Source organism: Falco naumanni, chromosome 10 (genome assembly GCF_017639655.2).
Source record: "Falco naumanni isolate bFalNau1 chromosome 10, bFalNau1.pat, whole genome shotgun sequence".
In the NCBI taxonomy this organism is placed as follows: Eukaryota; Metazoa; Chordata; class Aves; order Falconiformes; family Falconidae; genus Falco; species Falco naumanni.
This window is the reverse complement of record NC_054063.1, coordinates 9,709,340-9,729,788: the sequence shown is the minus strand read 5'-3', so window position 1 is coordinate 9,729,788 and position 20,449 is coordinate 9,709,340. Positions and strand designations below refer to the sequence as shown.

Sequence of the window (20,449 nt, the reverse complement as noted above, 5' to 3'; positions counted from 1 at the left end):
TGCCACTTCTATCGCAAGGAATTAGACAAATAATTTTTAAGATTTAAAAATAAGGTAGCATGTACAAGAAATTTGAAATAGCAGATTCAGTTTCTTTACTTGTTTGTTGAGGAATTAATAATCATAGCAATTACAGGAAAATCTATTTCCCAAGACAGCTCTTGACCCACAGACTTGAAGGCTGCTGCTAATTGTAAACTTCCTACAGTCTACAATCAGTTCTTGTTCAGAATGAGTAATATCGTTTCAATGATTCAAATATGGAAACAATGTTAATTTTTGTTGCTCTTAAGACTTCCTACTTTATCAATTTGTTAATAGAAGGCTTTACCAGTATCATCCTTGTGTTGAATCCACTTCCAAACTATATAAAGCATCTACTGCAGATACTGTTACTTTACAAATGTATTTTTTATAACTGCACTGTCCCCTGTATCATGAATTCTCAGAAATGAAGCCAGCAAAATTGATTGTGATACTCAGTTTTTCCCCTCCCTATTTCCTCGAAGAAAATACCATTGTTCAACTTCAAAGTGAAAACAGTAGAAAAGAAACAAGTAGAGAAGTAGAAAATAGTAACATGTCTAAAAGTACTCCATGTATTATGAAACAGACTGCAGCTAAAAATAAACAGTTTGTGTTTATTAGGATGTTGGAAATTTTAGATGAAAAATTTGCTCCAAGTATCATAAAACACTTTTTAGAATATACTGATATAGAAGTAGTTGCAAGTCTAATTTTACTAATTTCAGGATTTCATAAAAAATAAGATTTAGTATAAGCTTAGGGGACTTGTTATTTTGTATTTAAAAAAATATTAAAGCTTGTTTTACTCATCTTTGCACTGTTAATTTCTTTCCTTGTTATTACTAATAGTCATCATCAGGTTCTTACAGTGGAATTCAAAATTTTACCCCCCAAGAAAAAGGAGTTAAAGTATTCAACTCCCTCTTAAAATATTCACAGCAGCAGGGTAAGATGAACAAAGTGTTATTTTCAAAGATATTTTATTCCCCTCTCTACTGGGCACATTAGAAACTAGTGTGTTAGAAACTCTCTCAAGTATACCATCTTTTTCTACGCTTGCATGCTCTTCAAAAAGAACAAGTATGCCCCAAAAGGAGCTACATATTGTGAAGTGCCAAATGTTTCAGTTACGAGGTTCTACTCTAAGTAATACGTAACTTCAGTTTAACAATTGAGAATGAAATAAATCCAGCTATCAGAATATTCAGCCTACAAAGGATGATTTTGAGAGCTTGAATCTATTCTTCAAGGCACCCAGCCTCTTGAGCATTCAATGGGAGTGGGGGGGGGGGGGAAGGAATGCAGAGATATTAGAGGGTTTTCACCTGCCTTTGAAAGTTTATGAGGCTTCTCATCTGCTCAAGCTATTAGGACAAATTATTCACTGACTGGAATTTTTTTGTGCACTTCAGGGCATTATAAGTTCTGGCAACTGAAGTATATACACCCCAAAAACAGTGTAGACTGTTTTTATCAGCTTAACTTCAACCAGGCTCCCAACTGACAAATTTCCCTTTATAAGGGCAGATTACTAAATTTTTCCTTTAAGAAAAAATAAATACAGATTTCATAACGCACACAAATTAATCTTTGGCTCAACTCAACCATTGTAATATTAACAAAATACTTTTCTGAATCCAAACAGAATCTTCATTTTCTGTGGCACTGTATCTTAAAGATCGATCAACCTGTCCACTATTACATGGAGCTGGCATCCTCTAAGCCCTAGTGAACTAAATCAATCAGAGATGATGGAAATAAAAGGTCACAAAAGCCCAGATTTGTTTCTGACTATGTAACTTTCAGTATATTATCTACCTCCCAGCTGAAACATGAACAATGAGTGCTGGTTACAAACTGTAAAACTTTGTCATTATGCAGTTCTTACATAATCATTTTTAAGAAAATAGGTTTTTTACTTTACTATCAATCATGACACTATATAGCATATAGTTTATTGTGTCATCCACTATATCTATTTTTATTTCCATATCCAAAATACTAAAATACTAGAAAATTCATTTTGTGATGACCTCCTACTGATCCATAAAGGTTTACTATAAAAAAAGTAACGAACAGCTGTAAAAGAAGGCTTCCTTTATTAAAGTCACTTTAGCTTACTCTAAAAACACCAATACCATCACCCTCACAAAAATTGATACTTATCACATGCAAACCATCTCCTTGTTCTACAACAGAATCTTGTCAGTCAAGAACTGCAAAATATACTTACTTGCATTTCTTGTTGGATCCTTTAGTCTATATATCAGCATGTATGCATTTGTGGAGCTGGTGGAGAAAGAATAGTTATCTCAATTTATCAGAGAGCAGGACAACATTGATTTCAAAAGTTTTGTTGTTTTTTTTTTTAAAGAAAGAAGCTATGCCATATATATCTTAACAATACACTAACCAAAAAGTATTTTAAAAAAATAAATATCACATTATTTTAATGATCTGAAACAGCAGTCAGGATAGTTCTTACAAATATTTGAAGTGTTTAGTATTAATTTTGAGCTAACACATTAAGCATATGCGTCTTAGCCACTCATTTGATTACACTAGACCACCGCCAGAAAAAAAAAAAAAAGTATTACAGTACTACTAACCTAGCAAAAGCACTGGAATAATAGCCTCTGCTTCCAGAAGATCCACCATATGTTTTCTTAATATCTTCCTGAGTTATCTAACAGAAATACAATTAAATGATTATTTGAGAAACTTGCACTAAGCAAGAGGCATTTATTCTCATTAGGAAAAATGACATTACATAATCAACACACAATTTTAGTAATTCTGATTTTTAAAAATATTTCTGCTTATTTTCTGACTGAAAAAAAACCCCAACCTGTTTCAAAGCGATATGCCTTTTCATTTTACTATGAATGTAAACATTTTTTTAAAGCAGGCACTTCTTAGAAAAACAATGTTCAGGTTCTTGATTGCAATGATGTTTATGGATACATTAACACCTGACATGAATTAGCAGGACAGGTTTAACAGCACTGTCTGAGTCTTCACACACATAGAAGGCAAAAGTCTAAATCCAGCTCAGTCTGTACACACATAAATGGTTCTTTATGAACCACTCCCCCTTCACCTTCAAGAAGAAACACTCCTCCCCTTCAGTGCACAAAACCCTATGAATAAATAAATCCCTAGAAATCAGTTAAGCTAATGAGTGAAACATATGTATATGGCAGGACATTAGGATGAGAAGATGAAAAAGTAAATGCTTGAAATATCTGCACCTAAACCCAGCTTCGTTCTAAGTGAAAAATCACATGCAAAATAAAAATTTATTGGTTCATCTATTAATACACAAGATAACTAAAAGTATTATTTTTTACCTTGCTAACATGCTGATCATTAAAGCTGTACCAGTGGTCATCACTAAAAGATTTTATACAGGCGTAATAATGGCCACCAGCAGCACTTCCAGAATGAACCATAACGGAAAAGAGCTCATACAGTAAAGAACTCTGAGGACAGAAGAAAAAAGGTGCGATATATATTAAGGTAACCAAATGATCATTTTTAAAAGTTTTAAAACAACTACGCAAACCCAAATATATAGTTTTATGTTACAAACCAGACCTGTGTAACAGAAATGCATTACTGCAATAGCCACTGAACAACATCAGAGGTCTGATATGCTAAACGTCACACAAGAGCCTGTAATAATGGAAGTAAAGAGGGATTTTCCCTTTTGCTGGTAGGAATAGAGAGAAAAGACTAAACAACTTAGGAAAAAAATCATGGAAACATTTTTGAACTGAATTAATACATTTCTGTTGCTGCTTTTCTGTACAAGCTCTGAATTAGTGAATTCTTAGCTAGACAGACATTAAACATATCTCCACACAAGAAAAATTAATGGTCAGCTTGCCAAATAAACCTTAAGTTTGTGGCAGCAGGCATCACCCTTGTCTGCATTCTTGAAGATTGCTTTTTGCCCCCGTAACGTATATCACAAACCAGCAACACACCATTCAATGCTCATCAGTACTCTACATAAATTTCTCTCACACCACTCAAGTTTGCTGTCATAAACCTTTCTTTTCACAGATAAAAGGATAGAAAAGAAGGGTACTAACGGTGTTATCTTCAGTGTCATGTGTACTTTAAAACTGAACAATACTGGCTCACAGAAGTGTTGCAGGAATTGAATTTTTTTCGACTATACAGAGGAAATGCTCTGCAAATTCTCTGCATATACTGCATCCATAATTAAGATATCCAAACCAAAAAGCTAGTAACAGGGCTTGGACAGCTAGTTTGCCTTGAGAATAAGCAGTATGAATTAATTCGCAAAAGCTACTGTCAATATTAAGACATGACTTTGCATTGCAGATACATTACATACAGATACAATACTCCATACCTGTTCCAGTCAATGTCTTTTTTTTTTTTCCAGCTCAGATTGACAGTATTCAGGACATCTACCAAAAAACCCTCTCAAATGGTTTAAGGTAAATGTAAACATTGACAGATGTGCAGATTAAAATGCAAGTCACTCTTTAAATATTTATGAAAGTAACAGTTACAGCCAAACAGCTTCCCAGCATGTCTGTATAAAAGTTATTGGCCAAGTTTCAGATGAGTTCACTGAATTATGACACATGAAATACACATTGTAGATGTTACCACAAAACTCGAGTTTTTTGATGAATTTTGTATGGCCAAGAAAACTCCACCAGGTTTCTCTAAGATCTCTACTAATCTTTATGTCCCACAGAAGGATGACTGCTATCCTAGACTGACTGGCTGCTCAATTCATTTATATTAAACTCAAGATGACTGAATGAATATTTATCATTTAGACCCATGGCCTCATCTATATGACTGTTTTTATGAGGACCAGAAATGGATAGCTGAGACTGATCAAAACTTTCCAATATCCTCCTTAAGCTACAAGACATGTCTTGTCTGCAGCCAAAGCTGGCAGGCCTTTTGACAGTTGGCCTCAAATTAAAAACACTGCTCACAAAACAAAACAGTCTTTTAGTGTCTGCTGCCAAAACAAGTTATGTGGGAATTCTCCATCTGAGACTGGGAAGATCATTATTCTCAGGTGACCCCCCAAATTAGTTACACTCTTTCCTCAGCAGTAGTGTCAATTTTTGGAATTTGTATAAAAACATACACTTCAACGCCCTCACCCTACCCCCAATATCAGAATTTTTGTCATTTACATTTGTGGTGGGTTGATCCTGGCCAGCACTAAATATCCACCCAGTCACTCACTCCTCCCCTCAAGTAGGATGGTGGAGAGAATCAAAACAGCAAAAGTGAGAAAACTTGTGGTTGGAGATAATGACAGTTTAGTAAGTGAAGGAAACAGGAAAAAAGATACAACGAGGCAAAGGCATTACTCACCACCTCCCACCAGCAGACCAATGCCCAGCCAGTCTCTGCGAAACAGGTATTTTGGAAAGCCCCCAGGTTTTACTGCTGAGCACGGCATGACATGGCAGCGCAGGGATATGGCATGGAATACCCCTGTGGTCAACACGTGAGCCATCCCAGCTATGTCCCCCTTCCAGCCTCCTGCCCACCCCTAGCCCTACTCATTACAGGATCAGAATAAGAAATGGATTGCTTTGGTTGTGTGCCACACTCCAGCAACAGCTAACACACTGGTGTGCTATCAACACTGTTTCAGTCGCAAATCCAAAACAGAGCACCATACAGGCTGCTATGAAAAAACTCCATCCCAGTCAGACCCAGTACAACATTTTTTTTAAAAACATACCTTTTCACTGCCAGCTTTGGAAATTCTTTCTGCTGCACTGTTGCTTTCAAGGCAGATTCCTTCATCAACTCCATCATCATTAGAAAAATCATTGCTCATCTGATCACTGTGACAACTGCCTTCATTTTCAGCTCCACTGTCGGTGCAACTATCGGTCTGAGGAGACTTCTTAAAAAATAAGACACACATAGTAACATTATATAACACTTAAACAGAACAAGAAGTAACAGTATGTTTGTGAAATGAAAAAATTCCAATCTGTAAAACAATTAAACTCCTCAAAAACCTAGAGACCTCTGCAATTCAGCATCAAGACCGGACTCATTTCTGTTAGTAACTGTCTTCAGTCCATCACCTAGATCAGTGCTGTCTGGACTTGTGTGCAACTGAATGGTAATTACCTGGTTTCATACCTGACAAAATTATATCTGTTACTAACCTATTCCATTTACTAGTTAATTCAATTAAATACCTGTCTAATACCAGATAACAAATGCTATTGTAACACGGCCCTGTTAATCTGAGCTGATTTGACTGGAAATAGTTTCATCCGCAAAGGTATTTTTTTTCCCCATTTCGACTCACTGGACAGAGTCAAAGTATTACCGTAGTACCGATTAGCGTTCCACTAGCTTAAAAACATGATGTCAACAATACTGTGAATGCAGTTCATATAGCACAAGTTACTATATCCACCTCTTACCAGATCCTTTTTCCTCTGGATAATTCTTTTGATTTTCTGACAATTTTGTCTCAAGTTCTACTCTCACAGATGAATTTTCATTCTCATTCAGCCCCCCTAGTAACACTTTGAGAGATATCAAATTGCTTAAATGGGATACTTCATAAAACAAAGGTCTGTATGGAGTCAGAAAAGCCTCTCCATATGTCCATCAACACAGTATTTCTCTTATACCACCACAAGCTAGTTAAGTGACATAACATTTTCAGTAATGGAATTAGAGGAATAAATTTAGTCGTTAACACAGGAAGCACATCAAATACTTTTTTGGTGAATGTAATAGCACAACATGAATTTCTGCCAAACCCAGAGGAGTTAAAAGCCAGAAGATTATGGAAGCAAAAACCAAAATTTTAAAAATCTTATTTCTACAGCATACACAACACTGTGAGTCAGAGAGGAGGACTCAATCATCAATGTTTTCTGGACTAACTTCAACATTCAGAGTTTCAAGACTTTACATCACCTCTTGTGACCAAAACAGATTCAGACACAAGTTTAAGAAATATGTACACTAGATTTTCAGTACAGGTAGAAGCCCCAAGACCGACCCTTTCAAATCACTCATGAAGATATGAGAAATCAGAAACAGCTTCTTTATGGAAGCGTGGAAACTCTACAGTTATAAGAAAGCATGCTTCCTTCTCAGTGTAATGAAAATCCACATAGACAGATTTAAAAACTTCAAATTAAAACATTGCCATGACTAAAAAGCATTTTATGTAGATGAATAATGTTGTTAAAATGGGTTATTTGATCAACAATTAGATTTACTTAAGAAGAAACTTCAAGAAAGTTAAGACTTTTCTCTGAAACCAAACACTTTACCTCATCCTCGACATCAATGAAGACACTCATGTCTAACTCCTCAGGAAAAGTCATACGATCATTGAGTTTAATTCTGTGCATAGTGGTATAATCAAAGTCAAATCTCTTCAGCTGTAACGTCAGCAGATATGGAAAATGCAAGAACCGCAGACCCTAAATGAAGCGAAGACAAGATTATGCTACTAAGGACTGGTATTTGAAAAAAAATTATTTTCATAAATTATTTGGAAAGTTTTTACCTTCCTTGCATCACATTTCTTCTTACATCGTTCACAAAAATACTGATTGGGGCCATCAAGAATCTCAGGCTGAATGAAAGCATGCAGTGCTTCTTCCTAATAACAAAAAGATGTTACCTGATTTTTAAAGAATGTTTACTATGTAGGTATAAATCAGAACAATGTATTTACAACGAGATTGCAAGCACATACAAATCACTTCAATTAAATCTACAACCAACATCTGATTGATAAAAGTTTGATACAGACAGTCAGGAAAATAAAAGAAACCAACCTTTCTATCCAGTTCAGGGTTAAACAGTCAAACCACAATCACTGCTAACTCTATTTCATTCAGTATTCGATGAATCCAAATTGTCTTTGCTTTAATAAGCATCCCATATAAAATGACATTTACTCCTGTTAATCTTGCACACCACATTTAGTCACACCTGTTCAGTCAACTGCTGTGAAAATTAGCTTAGGTTTTGTACCCTGATTTGGTCGTGTTCTCCCACAATTTTGAGACAGTGGTTCTGCATTTTCAAGAGGAGTTTTTCCAAACAGATACCATCCAATAATTACTGGGGGTGGGGGCAGGAAAAAGCATTACTCAGAGTCCTGCCTGAAGACAGCCTTAGTCCCATTCTATGGAAGCACTTTAGGAAACTATATTTGAAGATAATACTTTTAGAGTGAAAGGTGGGGAGAGGATAGAGGGAGAGTATTTGACTTCACTCCCAAGGAGTGAGAGTCAGATGTGGCATCTCCTATAAAGACAGAACTAGCATCCTAGCATAAACCTATGAGGCAACTGACTGATAACTGGAATTTTGTCCTCTGACAGCTGCATGAAAGTTCTGTCACTAATGCTTCAATCCCGGATTTTAATGATTTCTACTTTGCTCCTCCCTACAGCAAACAATATTCAAAATACAACCAAACTGATCATAAGCCCTCCCCCTAACATAATTTGCAACAATACTGCACGCAAGTTGTATATACCTGAGAACAAACTTGTTCAAACAAAATTCACTAGAGAATACTGAGATAGGTTCAGCGAAGAATGTTACCAGGATTTTAAAAGTTAAAACCTTTAAGCCAGTCAGCTTCCAAGCCGATAGGCTCTGAGTTTCTGAACTCCAAGGGCAACCCAGAAGTTCTCTATTGACTTAAGGAGGTGAAAACAAATACAACTTGCACATGCAGACATTTAGTTTAAAGCAAAAATGATCAACAGAAACAATGTTTTTACAGTCATCATCTTTTACAATGGACTGTAGCTGCTCCCTGAAGTCTGAATAAGTAAGAAGGGGCTTAACTTGGCAGTGTAAATTCACCAACTGTAACATGGCTGGCACAGAACTTAAGATTACTACCTAAATCCAAATCAGTTGTTTGGTAAGTCACACTTTGGGAGGAAATCAAAGATATGACAAATTCTTTGAAAAGCCTCCAGTTCTTCCTTTCTCCCTTCTTTTTTTCTGAGAACTCAGGGAAGCAGCAAGAACAAAACCAATGTTTTACAAAAGCTCTGTTGCTGTTCTAGGAGAAAAGTATTTTGAAAATCAGTGACAAGTACTGACAAATGAAAAATATACCAAACTCAATAGAACATCTGTACATTGAAGGCAGTTGTCTCACTTCACCATTTTTGGATCCAGCCAGAAGTGTCTCTGAACAGCCTTGAAATCACAGCTCTTACACAGAGAGACTCTCTAGTCACATGAAAACATTTGAGAGTCTGAACTGAACTGCTGTCTACATATTTACTTCTGAAAGGCTATAGAGGCTGAGTTGCCTTTTACTCAAGGGCAAAAAAATAGATCATGTTTAGTAAGATTATGTACTGAAATGTGAGGAATCTCATTCTAAAACATAAGACAGCTACTAAGCAAATTATAACACTGCTTTAAAAGGGGAAGAAAAGGATTACTACAATTTTACTATTCTGTACACTAGTTAAGGATTAACATTCAAAACTATTTAAGTGAAAGCAAAAAATTTAATAACCAACACAGAAAACATGAAGCGTAGAAAACATCACAAGATGAGCACAGAACTCTTATCAAATCAAATACCAGTTAAGACAATAAAAATATATTTTGATTGTAAGAAAAAGGTTGCAATCGATGCATCAGCATGCATATGAATGAATGGGAATATACAAATAATGGGACATAAATGATTACATAATGCTTACATAGATTCATGTGATGTGCAATTTAACAAGGAAACATACCATAAGTTTTTACGTATGGAAAAAAGCGATGAACCTTCAGACTCCCAAAAACTGAATGAAGTATTATTACATTAGTCTTGTGGTTTCACTGCTTACCACACATAGTGAGCTGTGCTTTGAAAAACCTGATTAAAATTCTTGAGAACTCCATTATTTTTGAGCTGTACAAATATCTGTATGTTTTTCAGTCCTCATATAAGGGAACGTTGGTGTTCCTCAGGTTTACTCATTTGTGTTTCCTCCACTTTTCTCCTATATAATCTTTATACCAAAGTTAATTCTGCTGATTAGGATGTTTCTTAATACAATTCCTGTTCTAATGCAGTTCACCATTTTCTACTCTGACAGTTTACTCAGCAAAACCAGTGACAAAGCTTCTACACTGCACAACCTGTCACATGACATTCCCCCATTTTTGTGCAACTCTACTTTTAGAGTAAACGTTACCTTTGAAGTTATCTTCAAAGAGGTAACTATTACGTAGCCTTAGAGCTACTAAGCATTTCCAACATTCCCAACACACACACACACACACACAAACTTCAAAACATACCATAAATGATCAAGCAATAGATCAGTATGACAAAGGCTATCTCACAGAATCAAAAGAACAATATAGACTGAAAGAGACTTCTGGAAATCTCCTGATCCTAACTCCCTGCTCAAAGGAGGCCCAACTTAAAGCACGCTGCTCAGGGCCTTGTCCAGCCAAGTTCTGAGTATATCCAGCTTTTACTATTCTGATTACAACATTTATAACAATTAGCATACTAAAACACTGTAACAGTTCAAACTAATTATTGTCTGGCTAAAGATAGATACTTTGGACATGCTCCTCTCCACAAAAACGCACTATGAGATAGTAGTTTGACAGGTATCTTACTGCAAGCATTTGTAAATGTGTAAACCTGTGAACAGGAGCTGTAGAATCTTTACGAAAAGTTACACAGTAAATATCGATTAGGCAAAACTATTCTTCAAAAAAACAAGAAACTAACTGCCATCTCAGATTTTCATAACTCATCTAGTTTTCCCACGTTCAAAGAATATGCTCAACTAAAACCAGAAGACCTTGTTACCAACCTAGTTTAAGAACATAAAGTATCACTCCATCCACATTCTAACTGCCTTCACCAGTTTCAGTTTGGCAATGACACCTCAAAGTAAGTTCACACAGACATCCAAATTAATTTCTACCCAGAAAAAGTCTACTTGTATGCATACTTAAAACCTCAAAAGAAAAGCTAACACACAAAACATGGTGAAAACCACCATCACTTAGCAAAACAGAACCGTACTTGCTATTTTTATATTATTGTATATTATTACTATCTTCTGGTGTTCTAAAGCAAATTTCCACCATTTCCTAAAGCATAATTTCAGCATGCCAGCTAGCTCCCCATTGCATCAACTCCTCTCAGCTGTTCTTTACTCTGCAAATTTTATGTTTTGCAGTAAAAAATACTTTTAGATTCTGCCTAATGCCATTAAGTTCAGGCATCGACACAAAAGATACTAGTACCTACAAAAAATCAGTATGTCATTTGCTGCTCCTGTTTACCTCCTTGAAACAAGCTGTATATTTTCATGTCTATATTTCTACTAACCTCCAAAAAAGGCTGATTGAGAGTTTTTTTAAACCATGCCCTTGAACAGTGCAGAGAGTTTCTGAAAAAGTACTTATGCTATCTTGACATACATACTGAGGAGACCTTAGTGCCTCAAGCTGCCCTAATTGTAGCCATGTGGTCTTACTACATGAACTTGGGAGATGGAGCAGGGAATTAGAAAAAATTTCAAAATGCAAATCTCAAAAATATACTGAATTATTTCAGAATTAGTTCATATTAGGAAATAAAGAAAGCATAACATTATCCTTCCCCGTTCTACAGTGTTCCCAATGTATTTAGAATTAATACAGGTATTTATAAATAAATGCAACATTTCAGGTATCTACATTTTTTGGTAGTACACAATGTCGAACAGTGGGATAATACAATTTATGTGGCATTCTACAGATTAACCTTACTTAAAGCTCATACATCCATTCTCTCTTATTAGAAAGTAATGGAAAATCACTTACCTCTAACTAGAGTTCTTTGAAGGTAGTATCCTCCTTAGATCCCCTATCTTGGGTTGTGTCGCCTGCTGCAAGTTCCCTCAGGAGCTGACTAGCAAGGTCTAAAACGTTTTACATTCCCTTCTATAAGCCCTATTAGCGCATGTGTGAAGTTTTTGATCTCTCACTTATACCCTTTTACCTACACCTACTAAATCATCGTCTATGGATCAATGGAGGATACTACCTTCAGAGAATTCCATTTAGAAACAGGCGATTTTTCCCTTCTCCAAAAGCAAGTATCCTCCATATCTCCCCACTGCTGAAGACTACAAAACTGAAAATTACATCTGCTATAAATAATACGCAGGGAGGAGAATCAACTGAATATAATCAGAATATGAATTAAAAAAAAATCTCAAAAATTGAAGCATCAAAACAAACTGCAACCATGTAACTGCATAACAAAAATCTTAGAACTATTTTCCTCACTGTAGTACACCCAGTAAATGCTGATTTACAGGAGAAATGTCAAACACTACCAAAAGTAATCAGATATTTAAGCTCTTACTTGTTCAAGCTTTCTGTGTTTTTACAAATATGCAAAGCTGTAGGGTTTGGGATTTTTTTTTTTAGCATTCCGCTATAGACTTCTCCAAGAAAAAAAAATAAATTCTATTTCAGACACATGTACAATGCATTGTTAAATGCGGAATACAACTATATGAACTGAGTAGTTTTCATTACTTCAACAGATCAGAAAAATCTCATTATCGAATAAAAATTACAACAAAATTTTTTTTGTTTAGGGACTGTTTCTAGAAATGAGTTTTAAAAGGTGAAAAGGGAAGCCATCTACATAAAACATTAATCTGTATAATACAGCTTAAATTAGCTGGATAGTTCTAAAAATTTTTAATGCAAGCTTAAAAAGAATTAAAAGGACTTAACTAACTTGAATCCCTTTTGTGAGAGAAACGTCCCTCATTTTTACTACTTCTCAAGGTTGGCATTTGAAGTATGAAGCACTTTGAACCTACACTGCAGTTTAACCTAACTCTAACAAATCTTTTCTTAACAGAATTACTGTTAAGAATTACGGACTGTTGGTGCTTTAAAAATATTGCCAGCATACTAAATACAAAAGGAAAAATACTTTATATATATAATAAATAATCCTTGTAAGCCAATTACACAACAAGTGTTTGTTTAGAACAACCTTTACTGAAAGACTTGTTTGATTTATTCTTATCCTTTCTCACAACTTCACCCATAGGTACAGGTATTTTAGGCCACAAGAGTGAAATTTCACAGTCTGTAATCACTTCCTTTCAGGGGGGTGGAAAAAAATAAAACAAACTTCCACAGATTTACTGAACAATATATATGCTTGCCAACATCAGTAATGCTGGAGCAAAAGTGACCAAGAACACTGATGTATGATAGGATTTTTTAATTATCATCATTAAATCGCTTGTTAAAAGCATATGGTATTTGAGAAGTGAACTTTAAAAAGCACAGCAACAACATGGTAATTAAAACTAAGAAATTTAAGTCAACATTCTGTTCTTTCACTAAGACTTTCAACAATGCTATGAAAATTTAGCAGATGTGCCAATAAAGAGAACAACCCAAATAAAACTTTGTGATCTCATAAAAGTATCTCAAGTAAATGCTGAAGATTTTATCAGGAAGAAAATAATTGATTACTGCAGCCCTAAGGCAATAAAGTTGCATTTCCCCTCCCCTTATACATGCACCAGTAGGACTCATTGAAGGGCAAAAGAAAAAAAACCCAAAACCAAAAAATAAACCAAAAAGGCAAAAAAAATCTTCTAGAACTTGCTAGCTGGTTCACTGCACAAAGACGAACACCCCAAGATGGAGTATCTAGGATGATACTTACCATGTAACAAATTATACCACTGTCGCATTATGTATTCTATGTGTGTATGGATGCACTATTAGTCAGCATAATAGTACACACCACGCTAGCAAATGCCTGGTTGGAGCCATACGGCCTGATGACCAAAGGAATATCCAGGTAAGTGTCGATTCTCCAGCCTTCATAGCCACATTCTAGACATCTTACATAGTCCTTCAGCTTGCCTTGATACAGTTGATTTATGAGATCAGCCTGAAACAAACATATTAAACAGAGCTTTAAACAAATGAAATAGAACGTATTTCCCTTCTTTTGTTTAACAACGAAATGCCTTTTTTTAAATTAAGTCTTAATTGCACAGCTACACATTTACAATATCATTCCGCAGCAGGACATACATTTCTTTGTTTCTTGATTTCCCTTGCCTCATCAGTGCGCAAAACATGTTATCAAATGACCGTCTCAAGCCACATTAGATGTGACCATCAAGTACACTGCAAACCTTAAGAGCGACTACAAAACTACCAAACCTGAAGTACATTTTTTAACATCAAGCCTGATTTTGCAGATGTTATCAGACACTGCAGAGTCCCTCCCTATGTCTCCAGAGGCAGGTGCAGAAAGATAAAGTATTTGCCAGTCTACAAATCTGAAAACTGGCCTATAAGTTGGCCGCTTATCAGAATGTAACATGTGATATGAATATATTCCATTCTCCTACACTGGAAGAGTGGGCTTGAGCTTCAAGAGCCCACAATGTAGCCCAGTAAACACTAACAGCGAGGAAGCTATCACAGGAATTAAACAATCACTTTCCAAGCTTCAAATAAAGACTAGGTATCCAGAGTTCAAAATATTCCACTTTTAACTTTTAACTTTTTAATGGGGAGGAAGACAGAAGCAACACACTCTTTAAAGTTATACATTATAGTAGCTTAACTGTTGCATCAAACAAGAAAACTGGCCACTACTGCAGACTTTCAACAACCTAGTATTTAAAATTCAGTTAACACTTTCCACAATCATCCTCAAAATACCCCCAACAAAATGCCGTAAGAATACCACACTGCTGAATGAACGAAAGAAAGTCTTTATAAGCTTACCTGTTCTGTTTGCTTCCATTTCTGCTCCAAAGCATCAAACATGACTCTACAAAGCTCCTGTACATCATGTTGCTGCCAAGCTGTTAGAAATTGAAATTACTCTTAATTAAAACAAGAGATGTTACTAGCCCCAATACTAACTGTAGCCTGCAAATACTTTCTAAAAAGCTACTCCTTTACATCTGTACCTATTACTTACTACACTCTTCACTACTGGGCCAGTGTTCAATTCCAGAAGCAGCTGCCTCTCAAGTTAAATTAGGAAAGTAAGCCATGAGCTCGCTTGCGATGTTCACGCATAAACAAGAATTGCACACATTAGCAAGAATATGTAAAAAATACATAAATGCTAATATGTGCTGTTATAAAACTGGTTTTGACTTCTTTCCCAATTTGTTTATTCTCTACACCCCCATTTTCAACTCCATATAGTCATGTGATTACTCCATGGAAAAATCAGCAGGTTATGGGGCAAACTTACACTATACAAGTGTCAAAGACAACTACAGTGTTTGAATTTATGGAATTATCCATACCATTTTGTATGTATATGGAACGTGCATTAGACCTCTGTGATTCTAAACAGATGCAAGTTTCTCATAAAAAGCTAATTCTTTACAAACAATTAACAACCGTAATGGCAGCTTAACTACAAAAATATAAAGCTTTTTACTTTAACAGCCTAAAACTCAGATATAACTTCCTTAAAAATTAAATAGATACCACAACAAAATATCCATTCAGGATATTTTGTTTCCACTGAAACAAAGTGGATTCTAATAATTATTTTTAATTACTCTGGGGTTTTCTTCCCCATCATCAGCAGTTCAGGCCCCTAACAGGCAGCTACTGAAGCAAATCACACAAGCTTAATAGCTGCATATTACCCTCACTACTATCCCATCCAAAACTCCGTGTAACATCTGTTGTTTCAATTGCTCTTTTTTTGCTGGTCTGCAGCAAAACAAACAGTCTTTGAAGCTGGTAGGGAATACTCGTCACAGGATCCTCTTCAGATTCTTCAAATTCCCATCTATTCACAACACAAGATATTTGACAATTAAAAATGCTCTGACAACATTACTGAAAAAGGCATTTAAATTAGCATTTATTACATTTCAAGAGGTCTGACAGATTAGAGAAGTTAAGTGATGCTCTGTTTCTTGGGTAAAGCCAAATGAAATTGCTTTCCATTTCTGCAGTAAATAACAATACTATTCTTTAAATGTAAAAATCTAAACCAAATTAAATAATTTCAAAGCCATTCAGTGCACAAACACAGACATGAACTAAACTGAGTATCAAACTTGAATATATGTTTGATGTTTTCAACATGGGGCAAATTCTTTAAAAAGGTTGTCCATACCACAAGCAATAACATCTATTAGTATTTTACTAAAAAAACCCACCACAAAACAAAACAAAAACCCAACAACCACCAAAAACAACAACAAAAATACATTTGCTTAAAAGTTTCTAAGTCTGTCCAGGTTGCCTTCAAGTATGCTTTCCACTATCCAAAGAAGGAAATTTTGACAGCAGGAATTCAAAAGGGTCTCTGACCAATATATACCAACACAAATTTAAGAACAGGTTCTGATCCTATATACTCACTTATATAATGCATTTCTAAATTCAGGAGTCATGAAAAGTGTTTGTAGAAGGCTGTTCAAGTAGCAAGTCATTGCTTGATTTACTAGCCCCACATAACCTAAAAATGCAAGAATGAGATGGAAATAACGCAAATAGATGGGAAGTCACTTTAAGAGTTAAAGCATATGACAAGAAAACTATTCTGTGGTGATGTTTACTTAAGAAATGTTGTCATTTATTGTTATTTTGCACTATAAAATTTGAGGGAATATTACAATTGCTCATTTCTGAGAGCAATGGAGAGTAATAGTTTACACAACAGAAAAAATTTCCCTGAATGACACAAAGCTATTTCAGTGATAATCAATCATGTTTCACAATATCCCATATTTAGTGTTGAATACTGCACCAATAGGGACATAGGTAACTGAATATGTTCAGAGTAGATCTCAGTATTTTTACAGAAGAAACCAGAATTTGTTAACAACTACGTACTAGCTTGCTTATTGCCTGTTGTCAACTAAAAATATCCTAGTTATAATGTAAATATAATTTGTATCTGCACTGATTTGTAGTATCATCTCAGAACTATAAATTAAAAAACCCAAACAAACAAAATCCCCCTCACTCTAAAGTGCCCGCACACATGTATATTCTAAAACCAGCTACTAAAAACCAGTGTCATTTTTATTAGCTGAAAAAGGATTTATTTACATTCATCTTACTGTAATTTTAAAATTTTCTCCAAAATATACAATATTAACAGCAATTGATAAGTAAGCAGCATATACTGAACCATTTTGTAATAAAGAAACTAAATATACCTATTTATACTCTGAAGGTCTTAGTAGGTGTTAAAAATGAAAAGGCAGCTACTCCAAACAAAACACAGACATTTCTGTGAACACACTGTGAACCGAGTTAGAACATATATATTTTATTACTCTATACAGATCAACTTTTCAGTTACATTAAATGAAAAAGGTATGTGGTAGATGAAACTTTTTCTCTCAAAAGCATCTTGAACATGCATAAATTGGTGTAAAATGAATGTTGCCTTTGCGTCTGCTCAACAAACTTTGTATCAGGAGTTTGTCTCATTACTGAGCTACGATTTGCCATCCCCTCCTATCCCCCTGCGCAGCAAAGGTACCCAGACAGCCTCCCGGGATGTGCCCTGGCACCCGTCCACGAGGCAGAGCTGCACTTCCCTTCCAGAGAGTCTCCACTCGCTGGTGGGGAGCCAGGCAGCAGAGGACAAACCTCTTGGGGAATCATGGTGCTGGTAGAGAAACTGCAGCCAGGGGCTACAGCAAGAGGATTTTAGTTGACACACAGAGTGCTGAGATTTGGCAATAGCCCCTCTATAACACAGTATCAAGTGCTCATTAAGCTGTGAGTGAACACACAGCTTGAAGTGAATACTTTTGGTAATAGAATCCTGACCACTCAACTAGGGACACAGCAGTAGGTTAATGCTGAAAAGGACAGCCCCTGACAGAGTTTGAATTGCGCCGTCCCAAGAAAGAAAAGGATGGGCTACAGCTCTCCTGTTCCCAAAGCATACAAGAATATTGCAGAAAATATGATGTAAAATGTAGTAGTGATGTGGGGGGGGGTTTAAAACAAATTTACAATTTCTTTCAAAGTTTCAAAATTATTTTGAATTGCTGGTATTTTTAAATGTGTTAATATTTACAAATTAACATTGCCCTTACAAGAGAGATCACTATACCTGTCTCTGATTTGCTGAGGACTGAAGAATAAGAATAGTTCTGACTGACATAGTCATTGGTACAGCCAACAGAGCCTTCTCGTGGAAGAGGGCCTATAAATCTGTCTTGCACACTGTCATCTGTTGTACCAGACTCCTCCTGAAAACATAAATACACTAATTGTATGCAAAAATTAGACAACAAAGTTTTACTTAAGCACCTAATAGTTTTACTTCTTTCCCTTGTGGCTAAGAAATCAATTTTGCTAAGCACATCACGCAAGTTTGACAAAATTGCAGATACACAGTTGCTTGTGTAACTAATTCTGCCCTCCAAATTCTCAACCCCTTCACAAATCATGCTTCGTATTAGCAGAAGCAAATACCCTTTTGAATACTGTATAATCAAATACAGTACTATAATGCATACAACATGCAAATTTGCAATTTAGCATCTCCTATGTATCAAGTTTTCTGCACCGAAATAAGAGAGTCAGTTTTTTTTCCAGGTATAAAAAATGACAATTCAATATTCTTTCAGAATCATACTCAAATTCTGATCCTGCGTACAATTATTTAAGTGTGTGTGTAGGGGGGTCCCCTTTTCAGATAATTAAGTCCACAACAAAGGCTAAGTAGGCCAGCATTATGTTGACACAAGAGCTGAGTAATAAATTTTAATACATCACCACTATTCAACCCCCGATTTAAATAAACTGCAGCTGTGTTTATCTTTGATTGCATCACATATTTGAGAAATAGGGTATTTTCAAATATTTTATTGTGGCAGACAGTTACTTTAAGCAACACTGACAACTATTCTTTTATATACCATTTTTTTTTTTCTTAAAGGTAAATTTGGAAGCAGATAACTGCTGTTGATCCAGGACTGCAGTTTCTCAGACTTCTGTCAGTGTACTAATACTGCTCTCAAACACCCAGAGGAAAAGGATTAAGTATATGATTAAACCTGTATTGTTAAGACTTATCTCTAAACATGTCAAAGATTAATTAAATTATATAACCGTAGAAAATTACTCACAACAAAGCATTATATAAATACTTGACAAGCATAAATAAAAACTGACAGCAAATCATCACTAATGGAATTGGTCCTACTCAGGAGAAACCCAGAAGTGCAAAATAGCAGTCTAAGTGTCTGCTGAGTATGTTCCTGAAAAAGCTTGTATGAAACTTACAGTCCAATTTTATTTCATTTTCTGAACTCACAAGAGCAGTACACAATACATCTCTCTCCACCCAGCACTATAGCTTATGTACCTGAGTGAAAATTTTACTTACTGGCATTATATGAGGCTGCTCGCCATCTTTGTCTGTCAAATGCAGAAAGTTCTTTTTCCCTGGCTCAAAACCAGCATCAAGAATAGTTTTGTCACTGTTCTGATCTATTGGAGTCTGCTGAACCAAAAAACCCAAAAAACAAAAGAAACACCAAACAACACTTTTTTTGTTGTTATAACAGATCTATCCACAATTACAGATTCCATCCAAGTGCATTGCTTGAAGTAGCTTCTGACACACTAAGATGAAATAAAAATAAGTAATTATCTAGTATAAACAAAACATATTCATTAGTAATACTGAAAGAACTTGGTAACAGTTTAAGAAACAGTGTAAATTAAGTATTACAGTGCAGTTTAATCCTTAGAAGTTGGTTAATCTCTTCAGGAGTCAAGACACTGGTCTGCAAGTTTCTTGCAGAACATCAAGCCATCCAAACCATCTAGTGTCCTAGATAGCTTGTATACAGTTTTGTTTGTTTTAAAGAGGAAAAAAAAAAGAAATAAATAAAAAAAAAGAATTTCAACAAGCATAAACATGACCTGAAATAAACTAACATCTAGTTCTTAAGGAATCTTATCAAGTCTTCTAGGTACATCTGTAGAAATCGTATTAACTAAAAACAACACTGATTTACAATAAAGCACAGAGATTATATTAATCATATTTTTTTGGTATATAATCAATTCAAATAGGTATAAGTAACATAGAATGCTGCTACACAACATGCTTCTGTTAAGAAAATATTTCTCAAAGACAACCACAGAAAACAGAAAATAATTATAATGGGTATTATTATTAAAAATACATACTGATAATGAAAACTAGCATTACACCTGAATGATTGTATTAGTTTCTTGTGTTTACTGATTAAATACCTGTATCAATTAAGAGCACATTTCGAGATTAAAATGTAGATAGAATACAAAATAAAATTCAGCAAAATCAAAAAAGTGGTGTCAGTCTCTACAGACTTTTTAC

At 35.3% G+C, this 20,449-nt stretch overlaps 1 protein-coding gene across 4 annotated transcripts in view; it reads right to left on the bottom strand.

The window, feature by feature from the left end:
* Nucleotides 1–20,449, bottom strand: part of USP47 (ubiquitin specific peptidase 47) — a 56,517-nt gene that overhangs the window by 18,956 nt on the left and 17,112 nt on the right. For 2 of the 4 annotated variants that reach the window (XM_040609749.1, XM_040609752.1), the window contains 12 exons: nt 19,469–19,585; nt 18,188–18,326; nt 16,474–16,570; nt 15,747–15,892; nt 14,860–14,939; nt 13,859–14,008; nt 7,592–7,687; nt 7,353–7,505; nt 5,783–5,950; nt 3,378–3,509; nt 2,637–2,713; nt 2,261–2,316 (listed from right to left, as the gene is read on the bottom strand). In XM_040609749.1, coding sequence (XP_040465683.1) covers nt 2,261–2,316; nt 2,637–2,713; nt 3,378–3,509; nt 5,783–5,950; nt 7,353–7,505; nt 7,592–7,687; nt 13,859–14,008; nt 14,860–14,939; nt 15,747–15,892; nt 16,474–16,570; nt 18,188–18,326; nt 19,469–19,585 — 1,411 coding nt within the window. The remainder of the gene's footprint in view (nt 1–2,260; nt 2,317–2,636; nt 2,714–3,377; nt 3,510–5,782; nt 5,951–7,352; nt 7,506–7,591; nt 7,688–13,858; nt 14,009–14,859; nt 14,940–15,746; nt 15,893–16,473; nt 16,571–18,187; nt 18,327–19,468; nt 19,586–20,449) is intronic. The other 2 variants (XM_040609751.1, XM_040609750.1) reach the window with 2 other exon arrangements.